Raw genomic sequence first — 13050 nt, 5'->3', positions numbered from 1 at the left:
TTATGTTGCAACAACCAACTATGAGCTTTGCAACTTAGTGTTAAAGCTGCTGCTGAATGAATAGGTAAGTGAGATCAGAGCCATGAGTTGAATTAGGATTTAGCATCTCAATGACATTGGTAGGTTTAGCCTAGCCTGACCTCTGGTGTGTTGCCAAACGCCCCCTAAGTGTCCAGTCGGGCCGCATGACAACACTCACTGACCACAGATCACAAGACCCGCTGCTGCTCTCTGTCCGTCCCTCCCTTTCACTCAGAAACAGAGAGACGGACTGTCGGATGGACTCACAGCATAAATATAACCTTGCTATATTTACTCTGCTCTGAGGCAGCATGCACACGGGAGTTCATGGGTGGGTGTGTCTGTAGGAGCTGGGAGTTTATGGCGGGGTCACCATAGAGGCCAAAGTGTTACAAAGGAGAATGAAACAAGCTCCATGCTACCGATGAACTTCCCAGGAGTATGCGCCATATGCAAAGGAGGTGACTTTGGGTTCTGCTACAGTTTGCCCTCAACCCCACACAATAACATTAATCCATCTGTGTCAAACTGCTATCCTGCAAAGCAAAACACACACTTTCAACACAACACATTCTTACTTCTTAATTTTAATCAGTTGGCCAATCAATGCTGTCTGATAAAAGTTAGAGGACTGGAGGAAGAGTCTTGTGAAGTGAGGTTGACAGCTCAGGAAAACCCTGAGTGGGCCTTGACCTTGACTATGCTAAATGCTGTCTCTAGTCTGACAATATACACACCATGATGATGCCAACATGCTGATGTTTAGTAGGCATAATGTCTACCATGTTCACTATCTTAGTTTAGCATGTTGGCATGCTAACATTTTCTAATTAGCAGTAGATGCAAAATATGGCTGAGCTAATGGGAAGGTCATTAGTTTTGCAGCTTTGGGTCATAAACCAAAGTATAAGACAAGCTGAAATTTTGAACTGATAGTAGCGCTGGATGACAATTACCATCACCACATCACCAATCATAACAATTCATCCTGGAGAAGAGTACACGAATGTGAGCACAAATGTCCACGCATAATTCATGCATTAGTTGTTGAGACATCTCACTCAAAAACACAAATGCAAACCTCATGGTGCCACAACAGGAAAAGTTACAGGATCACCAAAATCAAAGCAATTCATCATCTTGGAATCATGAATGTCTGCACACAATTTTGTACCAATCCATCCAGAAACTGATGAGATATTTCTGTCTGGACAAAGTGTTGCACAATCGAACCAACTGACCAACATTGCCTCCTCAGCTGCTAGATTGACTGACAATATTAACTAATCAAAAAGAAAAATAATACAAGCATTCTAATACGGGGGCCATCGCCACAGCATAACCAATCTGAGATTGGGGTTTGCCCAAGTAAAGGGGGGTGGGGGGGTGGAGACAATGGATGGGGTTAATCATGCCTTGTCCCACTGCCCTGATTTTTACGTAGGAATAAGACAAAAACATTTCTTGTGCCCAATCTGTCAGCATTATTCAGTATTTTCATTTATATTCCACCCATAACAATAACAGTAACAATATGTCTTACCCTTTTTAGCACTTGACTGAAGGTCTCCTTATTTCTTTGTAAATACCCCATTCTGTCTGAGACACATTATCAAGACAGGGCCCCATCACCACCTTCAGTTTCCTGCTTTCTTTTGCTGCTCCGCTTATTCTACACACATTACTCAATCACATAAATACTGCTTGGACAGCGAGAAGTGACCCCCAGACCACTTTGTAACCCAACACGTTAACAGCTCACCCTCCAACGGGTGTCTCTTTCCTAAACCACTTGGTTTGGGTAATAAGAGGAATAACATAACAAAACACATCATGCTGGACTAAGCCCGGACAGAGGCGGCTCCAGCAGGAACCACAAAGTCTTCACACTCAAGGCTACAGGATGGGCCAGGGAAACACTTAGTGGCTAGTATACTTTACACTCATTTAATCAAATTCTCCCAGAAGAGCAAAGCAAAGGGAAAAAAAGGTGGGGGTGGGGGTAAGGGAGTAATTACCTCCACGTTAAAACAACACAGAGCCTGCTGGCGATCACTGCGGGTCGACAGTTAACGACGTCCTTACGTAACTTAGACGATGAGTTTTTTAAGAACTTTTTTTGTGTCAGGATTGGAGCTGCAGAGGATCAGGCCCTTTGAAGAGCGTGGGGGAGGGCGTGTTCTATGCGGCCATTAAATCTCCCAATGTTGCTTTAATAGGAACCCTTTGGTAATGAAATAAAAGTTAAGCTGTGAAGTCTGGGCTTTGTTGTTTTTTTGAGGGAAACAGGAGTTTTTCTTGACAAAACTGTAGCTGTTTGATGGCAAAGCTTCTGCATTGAGCTGAACACATGATATATTATTTTGGGAGGATAACTTGTCTTAGTGTTTAATTTAACTCACTGATCTCTGCATTTAAGGCTAGATGTTGACCTTTGATGAACTTCATTGAGCCTCCTTTTATCATTTTAGCTTCAAGCTTGAAGAGGAAAGTGGTTATCTCTTCTGTGAGAATCCAAAGGAAACTTCTTTGTTTAGCAGTTTGGACAAAATGACACATCCCATGCGCACTGATTTAGCCTTGGCAACCCGTGTGTGTGTGTGTTTATGTGTGTGTGTGTGTTTATGTGTGTTTGTGCTTGAGTGTTCGAGCTGGTGCATGAGAGGTGGAAGAGGAGATGGAGGAAGAGGTCAGGAAAACCACGGCACCCAAAGTGAAGAGAACAAAGTATCACAGGGATCCAGGCCCCGGCCACAGGAATTCTGGGACAAGTGACCTATACTTTACATGCAGCCCAGCCAGCCATACACAGAGCTCTAGCATCACAACATAATAATACAGTAGGCTTTTCTGAGAGAAGAGCACAGAAGGTTAAGACAAAAAGGGAGGAAGGGTGTTTTAACAAAGAAAGAATAAGAACCCTCTCAAAAATAATCAGGGACTAGTCAGAAACTAAGCAGCTTTGACATTTTCCAATGATATAGTAACACTCAAACCTTTTAAGCACCACCTTTTGGATCTGGACAGTCTGCTGGGCAAATTCATAACAGTTCAGTTCTATCCCCTATAATCTAAGTGCAATATCCAGTTGCCATTGCGCACAGCCTTCCTCCTGATGTGAACAAAATTGCAAACACGAACGCAAGCTGTGCCATCTGTCCGTGCATAGGTTGTAATCATAAGCTTTTCTGTGCTGTGGGCCATTTTTCATTTGTTTTGTGGCTTTTAAAGATGGGGCAGCAAAAGATCCACTCGGTCTGGAAAACCACTCTGCCGTCGAGCGCTGGTTTGCTGTCAGAGCTGTGTGCCAGCAGCTGAACTCTCCTCGTCTTTCCTTCCGTCTCGCTTTTATTTCCAACTCTATTCCATCTGCATTTCCAGCACGGATTGTACAGCATCTACTTGCAAAATGCAAAATTAAAAACCGACGGTCATGTGCAGTATCTGTTCCACTTGTAAGGCCTCTGTGGGTGTGTTCATGCATCTGAGTCAATCTTGTTAGTAAGGAATGTGTGGCTGCTTTTTTTTTTCCCGGATCACTTTAAACACTGAAAATCACTGAAAATGGAATCTCTTCCTCTCCATCACACACTTTCTCTCGTTCACACGCCCATCATAATCTGACACTTCCCAGCAAATCTGATCATCTGCTGTTCAGGAGCTTTGCTGGGTTCCTGAGCTTCATGGCCGTCGCCTGTGGATGAATGAGGCAACTCAGGACAGATCTAGCTGCACTGATGCCTTTGCAACCACCTGTCACTATAACATGCAAAGCAGTGCACAAAATCTACAGCCACGAGGAAGGTTTATTCACTTCAGCTGCAAGAATATATGGCACTTTACTGATCCCCACATGGGATGATTTCTCATTTCCAGCCCCCCACCTCAACAGAGTGGCCAAAGGTTAGAGATATCCAGCATCTTGCTCGATGGCACTTCAAGCAAGGGAAGCGTCTGCCAGCCTGGGATTACATAAGGATATTTAGGCTTAAATGAGTCAAGTCCCTGTTTGATGTTGCTGTGGGCTTTGAGGCAAACATTTTGCAACCTTGTCTTCAGTCCTCAGGCTAGAGAGCCAATCACTTGCGCTTGCATGTGTTCTCAAAATAGCCTGTGAACGGTGGGTATGGGAAGTTTATTTGCAGTAGGGTTAAAGAGAAAAACATGAGTCTTAAAGGTCGCAAAACAACCTCATGGAACCAGAATTTAAATGTATTCACAGGAATGTGTGTTTGAATCTAAAAATCAACCCCAAATATATTTATGTGAAGACTGTTAATCGTCCTTGAGTTTCCATTGATCTTATTGTGAGATATATCACCATAAAACTCCCATAATCACTCTATAGCACCTATTTTCATGCAGCTGCATAAGTTGTTTCAGTATCGGTTGTTTACATTTGGTAATCCTACCTTGTGTGGAGCTTTGAGGAGCCGGTGGACGCCAGCTAACTGGTTGATGAGTGGGATATCCTCCCTGAAGGTGTACAGCGGTGGTCTTGTCGGCTCCGGGAAATTGGTGCTGTTGAACGGATCGGTGTCATCTAAAAACTGAACCCTGCAGACAAACGTGGCCATGGTGCATCCATGCAAGTGGCTCCTGTGTGAGGGGGGTAAGCCCGGTTTCACGCGCAGAGCTGTAGCAGCTCCGGCTGTGCGGCTCGCTGAGCGGCTCCTCTCCTGGTAACGACAAACAAACCCGGGTCGCCAAGTGCGCCCTCTGCGCAGCCTGTCCTCCCCACAGGACAAGTTGTGGTGGAAAGTGAGGGGGGTTTGTTTGGATGCCGAAAAAGGATGACACAGGTCAGTGTCTTGTCTCGCTTCCTTGCTCTGGCTGTGCTCGCCCCCTGAGCTTTCTGGTGCCGCTGTGTTATTCTCGGAGAGGCAGGTGGCTGGTGATAAAGGGGAGGCAGCAGGCGGACTCCAGCTTGGTGCCGGAGAGTGAAGGATCAGCGCAGCTTGGGACAGCCGGTCTGCTGTCTGTCTGAGTCCCAGTAAATCCACCCCCACCCCCCCATATCCATTTTCCCCTCTGCCTCATCTCTCCCTCCTCCCCCTCCCTTCAGATCACTGTCCCCAGCTTAGCAGTGGCTTCCTATATGAAAATGAACTGAACTAATCCTTTAATAAATGTATTTATCATACACATGTAAACATGCACATGTAAAACAATGGAAGGTTCCATTAGAATATGAAACAACGAGCAAAATCATAAGCTATATTTGCCATAAAGTAGTGAATGTGGTAAATAAACTATGTTCATAAGGCTGCATTACCACTGAGACAGTATTAATCTCTGCTGAATGTTGTAGCGCACTTAAATAGACATACTACCACAATAATGAAGTGGAAATTACTGTAAATACATGAGTTAAATGACTTTACTATCCAGTATAACAAACAAGTCTCATTTTACTTTACTCCTCAGGGTAAAACAGGGAGCAATATTTTGTTATCAAGAGTTTTGCAGCATTAAAAGAGTAATCTTGACCAATGCTGACCTCTTGTGGCGAAAATTGTTAAATGCAAGTGCAGTATTCCTGTTCCACTAATTCTACAAACTGAGACCAAATTAGGTTTTTTTTTTGTTTGTTTGTTTTGTTTTTTAGGTTTTCTGCAATATATCAAACTATTTGTTTAATACTACACATACTCTGTCAGTTACTGTACAGGAATACTGAAATATTTAGTCAGTTACAATAAAGTAACTGCAGCTGGAGCAGGCCAATGGCGAGATCTGCAGATGTTAACTTTAAACGGCTATTTAAATGATTATCATGACAGACAAACATATTAGATAGTTGGAGACAGCAACAAAAAATCATGAAATTATATAGTGATTATGATAAAACAAAGCTTGTTATGTTGAGGTTAAAGGACATTTAATAAATACACTCCAGAGCTCTTTAGTTATACAGGATACAAGTGCTCTATAAATGCAGTCCATTTGCTATTGACCATGTCACTCAGCCCTTTGTCTGTGCAGCTGTAAACTTAATCTGTATATCTGAGCAAAATCTAGTATGTGAGATGTAATTGAACCCATCGGGAAAATCAGCAGGAAGCATCTTTTTGTTACCACTAGAGGACGGAAAGCCACTAATGAACCAGGAGCTGAAATACATTGATCGTAAGTCAATGGCCGGTTGTGAAGTAAGGCTTAAAGTACAAAGATTTCCTCACACACCCTGACAATCACTCGCTGAGATAAGAGAATCTCCAGCTCTCCAGCATGGTGAGCGATAATCAGCCCGTGTTTGTCTAAACTCAGGCTGATAATCCCCAGCCTACTTCATACTCTGCAGAGAATCATCATCTTGAAAAAGGTCATTTGCTGTAGTTTTAAGGTAATAGCTGAAAAATGTCTATGATATAGCAGCGTGAGTACCTTTAATTTTGCCATCAGGACTCAAACCATAACCATGAGTGAATCTTACTGTGTAACCGTGATGACCTGTGGTATATTTGTTGAACAACGATTACCTAAATGTTGCCAGCTGTAAAGGAACAATTGATCCTGATGTGAGTCCCTAGAATTTATATCAGTTAATGAACTTTTCTGAGTATAAATTATTGAAAGGGACAAAAATCTTTGGCTAGAACAGTATACCTGGCAAAGGTGAACTGCTGTCGCAAAGTGATCCAAAATACATCAACAGAAGTGCTCCTGAAGTGAAATGTCTTGTATTACAGTAATGTCATGGGTGAAAAACTGCTAAATGAAATAAATTTGTATTCACAGTGATTGGCTACCTTAGCCCTTACTCTTAAGAGACCATTTAGTTTTCCATAACATTTATTGGTTGGGCAAATTATTGTCCCTCTCTTCTCCTGTCTGGAGTCACACATTTACAGAAAGTTCTTAAAACTTCTTACTAACATTTTGTGATGTACACTCACTCTCAGGTTATCTTGAATACAACCCAGAAAATGTTTTGTCTGAACTGGAAGATCATCAGGAAAAAATTCAAGTGGTTAAACTCTCAATTGGTAACATGTCATTATAAATCTTCAACTGTGTATTCGACAGCTGTATCCTGGAAGTGATACTTTGCTGATATATGAAAGCAGATTGCTACATGCACACCCTACATACCTGTCCACAATGTAGCTCCAAGATAGTAGATGAGATGGAGCAATAACCTCTGAGGTGAAAAGTGGCAAACACACACCACCAGTGCTCATGCTCTAGTTCTAGTTAGCAACACTGAGAATCTCCCAGCCTCTACTAAAGAGGCCTGTCTGATATTTTGGATCTGTAGACTGGATTAACTTCACAGACACACTGAGATTAGTTCTTCCCAATCCCGGGCTTGACAAGCGGATCCCCTCTCATGGGGACCTGGAGAGGGTGGAGAAGGAGGAACCCGGGGACAGGCCCAAATGGGACAACAAAGCTCAGTACCTGCTCACCTGTGTGGGGTCCTGTGTTGGACTTGGTAACATCTGGAGGTTCCCTTACTTGTGTCATAGCCATGGAGGAGGTAAGCTCTTCTTATCTGTGCATAAATGGGAAATGAACAAGTTTCCATAGTGAAAATGGATTCTGAGAAAACACTGAAAACTGCACATTGATGGAGGCTATGTATTGTGTTTGGAAGTAAAGTGCTCATATCTTCTCTAAAGAATTAAGAATCACATCATTTATGATGCAAGTGCATGAAAATAAAATTACTTGTATCATTCATGGTAAATGATAGTATCACATTTTATGCAGCAATTACACAAATTATAATGGCTTTTAAATATTGCAGTTGTACATATACTTGACTTGCCCTAAAATGTAAACATAATCCAAGAAATTTTGTTAGCATCACTTGTTTATAATTTATTTTTAACTAACTTTGCAGGGTAGGAATGAAGCCACAGGATTCAATCTAAAACCTAAACATACATGATATGTATTGAGCAAACACACTAAATATGGCATTATAAAACCATGATGCATGATTTTAGCCTGACATCTGCACTTAAAGTGATTTAGGTTAAATATTAACTCTTAGAGGTGAATGTACATGGCTGTATAAAGCTTAAATGATGCATTGAAGGAAGTTTGGTAATAGGATGAACTCAGTACCCCAGTACCAGGAGTAAAGAAACAATACCTACTAGCTTCATGAACTGTGTAAGGAATGTTTCCATGGTTTCCTTGCAGCTCTACATCTTGACTGTGACAGGCTTCATTGCCTGTAAACATAAACATGGTCTGGTGCTCAGGTGTTGCCTGAGAGGTATTTAGGTATCACCCTCACTTATCAGACAAACCTGCATATCTCAAGTACTCAGCAAGTACATTCAGCATTTATCGGCACAGACGGCACATAAAACTTAAACTGTATTGTATTTTATTACTGTTACATAAAATAAATGATCTGCAACATTCTCATAAAACTCCTCCTTATATGAGCTAATTAAAACAAGATGAGTCTACAGCCATACTAATAGCGTTGTGGTGCAACAATAGCGCTTTGAGCTACATGCTAAAGTCAGCATGCTAAAATGTTCACTGTAACACTGCAAACATGCTGAAGTTTAGTCGTTTAACAACATTTGCAATTATTATTATTATTATTATGTCATTAGCAACTAAACTACAAATTTAAGGGATAGCCAAAGTAATTTCATCCTGACAATCAAAACTTTTGATTCAAAATCACACAATTCAATCACACACACACACACACACACACACACACACACAAACAAAATTGGTGATCAATTAAGTCATTACGATGCATCCTCTGAATCACTGTATGAAATTTAATGGGAACTCTCCCAGTAGCTAGTCTGAACAGAAGTGGTAGACCAACCAACACACTGACATTACCATACCTAAAGCAGCCAGTATGGCTAAAAATAGCATTAACAATTAATATTTATTTTCCATAAAAACTTGTGTTTATTGAAGGTATAATATGTTACTCATTCTGGTTCTATATATATATATAATATATATATATAATATATATATATATATATATATATAGAGAGAGAGAGAGAGAGAGAGAGAGAGAGAGAGAGAACCAGGCTGTCACTGTGAGTAACGTTACCCACCATTGCCAAACAGGCAGATAACAGAGCACTGATAACAGAAACTAAAAACTGACAAACCAGAAAATCCACAGAGACAGATGTCACCTGTCACTGTGAGCCAGCAGACCAGCTGTTCAATGAGTCATCCCTGCGAAGTTAAGCACAGACACTAACCTCAGGCAAAACATGTTTGTTAGATTGTTTTCCATAACTGAATATATACATGATGGTTAACCCACTAAAAGCTGTTTTCTAGTTTTGATAAGTCAACATTTTGAGGTGCAAAGTTTCCACCCAACAGAGCACCTAGAAACTACAAAGCCACCATGATCTGACTATGATATAAGGTAAAGGTGACAAGACAGTTAACACAAGGCTGCTGTAAACAAGGCCAGCTGAGGGAGAGGACTCTTACCTTGAACTTGCTGTGAACCCTCAAGACTGTACTGAGATACCAGTAAGCTGAAAACCTCTCAGAGAAGGAAATCTGATTTCCCAAAAGTCTCTGTGGCATTGCTGTCAATGTAAAAGCATGAGCTGCTGTTCAGAAGAGTCTGTATGTAACCTTAAGAGGTGAAAATTTAGCTCATGATACCACTGAAAGGTTCAGTGACATAAGAAACTACCACAAGTTGGATCTGTATAGGCCACAAAATGCCAACATGACTCTACCTGAGTAGAAATTAGTATTCATAAGGATCATAACTTGATTCGTGATTCAGGTTTTTCATATCAGCTGATTTAGACCTCTGCTATCTAAAAAAAAAAGTCCTAACAGCAGAGTGGACTTTTAGCCCTGAACCTACATCATCATTCATGATAATGAAGACAATAAAAACATCTATTACTCCCTGCAATTTTACTGTGTGTGTAATTTTGACAGGATTTTGACATAATGATGACGTGAAGAATGAACTGGGAGAGTAATTAAATAAGTGTATATAAAATGAATAATCAGTAAAGTAATAAAGATAGAAAAGGCCTCTAACACCATGCTGTGAGGCAGAAATGACAAATAGTCTATGTGTTGAGGTGTTAAAAATGGTTACAGTAAACAGGCTGTATGTATGCGCACACATACATACATCTTCTATCTCTCTTGTTATCTGAGCTTACCTTGGTGTATCTCCAGGTGCTTTTATGATCCCCTTTCTTATCCTACTCGTCCTGGAGGGTATCCCAATGTTGTATCTGGAGTTCGCCATCGGCCAACAACGATTATGCGATTAACCACTGGTGTTGGTTAGTTGATGACTTATATGAGCGTCTCTCTGTTTGGGAAAAACATGTAAGAATCATGAGAAATTCACCAATGGATGGACAGTGAGAAAATGAGCCCCTGGGCATAGATTAGACATAGAAGTTCCCCCAACTCTCCTATATAGCACTGCCCTGACTGAAAGAAACACAAAACCATTACAAATGGTGTCTCGTTGTTTACATTTTCATGTCTTTTTGTAGTTGTTTTCTGTCTGTCTCTGGTTGTTTGAAGTCTCTTTTTGGTCATTTTATATATCTTTGCAGTTATTTTGAGTCAAATTTTCCCTGCCTTTTATGCTAAGTTATGCTAAAGCTTAGTTGCTTATCATGTCCTGATTGCAGCTCCATACTTAACACACAGACATAGGATTAATCTTTTCTTGTGTATCTCCCAAGATGTTTCAAATCCCGCCCCTTAAATCGGGTGGGGTTTGCAGCAGGTTTATAGTCACCACTAGATACTTCAGTGAGCTAATAACAACATCTTGACCGTGAGACACACTTTTCAGTTCGAGCAGTGTCATGTGTCTTACAGAAACCTTGCCACTTTTTGTAAGTTAATGCAATTTTAATTTGAAATGAAACAAATTGCTCCTTTTAGATTTTTTCTTTCCTTTCCCTCAGGCTGTGGCTACATCACCTCCACACTTGGTCCCCACTATCTTTCTAATCAGAGGACTGAAGGGCTCTGCAGAGGGAATCAGTGTTATCTACTCCATCATTGGCTTCCAGGCAACAGAGCAGTTTGATACCTGACTTAATGAGTATGTGCATGGAAATATGAAATCAAAGACAAACTAAAGAGTCTTCTAATTCATGTGTTCCTGAATTTCCTCTTGCAGGGACACCATGATGCTGCTAAATGTATTTGATCTATCTGAGGGGTCCATATATGCAACTTACGGTGAAATGCCCCAAAATCTCAACAGTACAACCTCAGGGTCAGAGGTCATTCGAGGGCTGGACCTCAACACCTGCAGTCTGGGGAGGTTTCTCAGTGATGTGTGATTTATTTTGGGGAGTTTGGTCGTGTGGAGGGAGTCATGACTCCTTTGCAGGACCTAAAGATCGTTCCTAAGAAGTGTCCTTAAGAGGTGATCACAGGTAAACAGTCCTGCAGACAGATGGGACAATGAGCTGAAAGCGCATACATTTCTATAGTGGGAAAACTGAGTTTGATGAGACACACTGTTATCTTTATTGTGTATTGTCTTGAATTTTAGGAGCTGTGTGCCTCTCAACTTTCTTGATGGTGCTCATCAGTCTAGTAATTACTGGTTGGTGGTGTTTGACAGCTATGCATGCTCCATCCCTCTGCTCATTATTGCCTTCTGTGAGATGACTGGTGTAGCCTACCTGAATGGAATAGAAAGGAAACTGGTAGATACATAACTCAAAGACTGTTGTCTTTACATATTAAGCACACTTTTGGTCAACGTATGTATTATAAGCTTGTATTCTCCAGTAGTGATGAAATACTGTCATACACCAGATACTATCCAGTCTTTCTTTGGTTAATAATTGCATTAGAAAGGAACACTGATAAGATTTATAAGCTCTCTGAATTGCCTCACAATTACGCTGCAGAAAAAAGAAATGTCATGGAACAAATACAAACAGAACTGACTTCCATTATTCTGTGAAATTTTGACAATTACTCTGGTTTGACATTTGAATCTGAAGTTTGAGAGATGTGGACTGAAATGATATGCTTATACATCACTATGCAATAAAACAATCTGACTTCTAAAGGACTATAAAAGGCGTGGCCTGATGGTTAAGATAAGCTATGATGGAAAATGTGACAGGAGAGTGTTTTATCCTGTGTTTATGCTCAACAAGGTTACACAAAGTCTGTAGTTATGACATTTTAATGCTTTGGATGCTTGTCAGCTATTAGTAACATTATGCAGTTTTAAGAGGAATGACACATTAAATAAACAACCGTGCTCCTTTGTTCCTCTCAACTTTTTTCTATATACTGTAAATAAAAACCTCTCATTTGTCCACATCACATCCACAGTGCATTTCAATTTCCACTTCCAAACCCATGAATACTAAATACATCTTTCAGGGAAGAGCGTTGGTGATGGCAGCTCATGTGATGTATTAACCATTATCAAGGAGGTTGCACCTTTTTCTGCTTTAACTTGCTGACATTACATAATACAACACAGACTGTAATGAGCTACTGATAACTGAAGGTTAGGTGCCATAGGTCACAGTAAATACCTCGCTGCCCCTTCTCAGGACACTCAGTGGGGGTGAGGACTCAGAGTGAGAGAGAGGTAGAGAAAGAGAGAGAGAGAGAGAGAGAGAGAGAGCTGCCAGAGAATCAGTGACAGGGTCCACAGAGGAGATAGTTTCAGAAAGGACACAGCCTCTCAAAGCTTTGCAAGAAAGTAACAAAGCAGCTGCTTACCAAAGGGAGACTCAACGGCTACATTTTCCAATTCTGCGTCCAGTGAGGTTTACAAAAAGCCACCATGAAGCTGAAGCTACCAAACCCAGGACTGGACAACCGGATCCCCTCTCATGGGGACCTGGAGAAGATGGAGAAGGAGGAGGCCGGCGACAGGCCCAAATGGGACAACAAAGCCCAGTACCTGCTCACCTGCGTGGGCTTCTGTGTGGGACTTGGTAACGTCTGGAGGTTCCCATACCTGTGTCAGAGCCATGGAGGAGGTAAGCTGGGGAGAGACTGGATGTTTTCTGTTTGAGTTCCTTTAAAAATACA

General features: G+C 41.2%; 2 protein-coding genes across 6 annotated transcripts in view; one reads left to right on the top strand and one right to left on the bottom strand.

Annotated features, from left to right (window-relative positions):
- fhod3a (formin homology 2 domain containing 3a) overlaps positions 1 to 5012 on the bottom strand; it is a 52653-nt gene extending 47641 nt beyond the window's left edge. For 2 of the 3 annotated variants that reach the window (XM_018701424.2, XM_051065627.1), the window contains exon 1: positions 4434 to 5011. In XM_018701424.2, the coding sequence (XP_018556940.1) occupies positions 4434 to 4598 (165 nt within the window). In that variant the 5' untranslated portion in view covers positions 4599 to 5011. Of the gene's footprint in view, positions 1 to 4433 lie in introns of all 3 variants that reach the window. The other variant, XM_051065629.1, reaches the window with a different exon arrangement.
- The window catches only part of LOC108900388 (sodium-dependent neutral amino acid transporter B(0)AT1), a 244075-nt gene that overhangs the window by 225339 nt on the left and 5686 nt on the right, over positions 1 to 13050 (top strand). For 2 of the 3 annotated variants that reach the window (XM_051065670.1, XM_051065681.1), the window contains exon 2: positions 12636 to 12998. In XM_051065670.1, coding sequence (XP_050921627.1) covers positions 12800 to 12998 — 199 coding nt within the window. In that variant the 5' untranslated portion in view covers positions 12636 to 12799. Of the gene's footprint in view, positions 1 to 12501; positions 12999 to 13050 lie in introns of those variants that run through there. The other variant, XM_018701401.2, reaches the window with a different exon arrangement.

This window comes from Lates calcarifer, linkage group LG3, assembly GCF_001640805.2.
Source record: "Lates calcarifer isolate ASB-BC8 linkage group LG3, TLL_Latcal_v3, whole genome shotgun sequence".
Lineage (NCBI taxonomy): Eukaryota > Metazoa > Chordata > Actinopteri > Centropomidae > Lates > Lates calcarifer.
The sequence above is the reverse complement of the archived record's forward strand: the minus strand, read 5'-3'. Positions and strand labels throughout refer to the sequence as shown.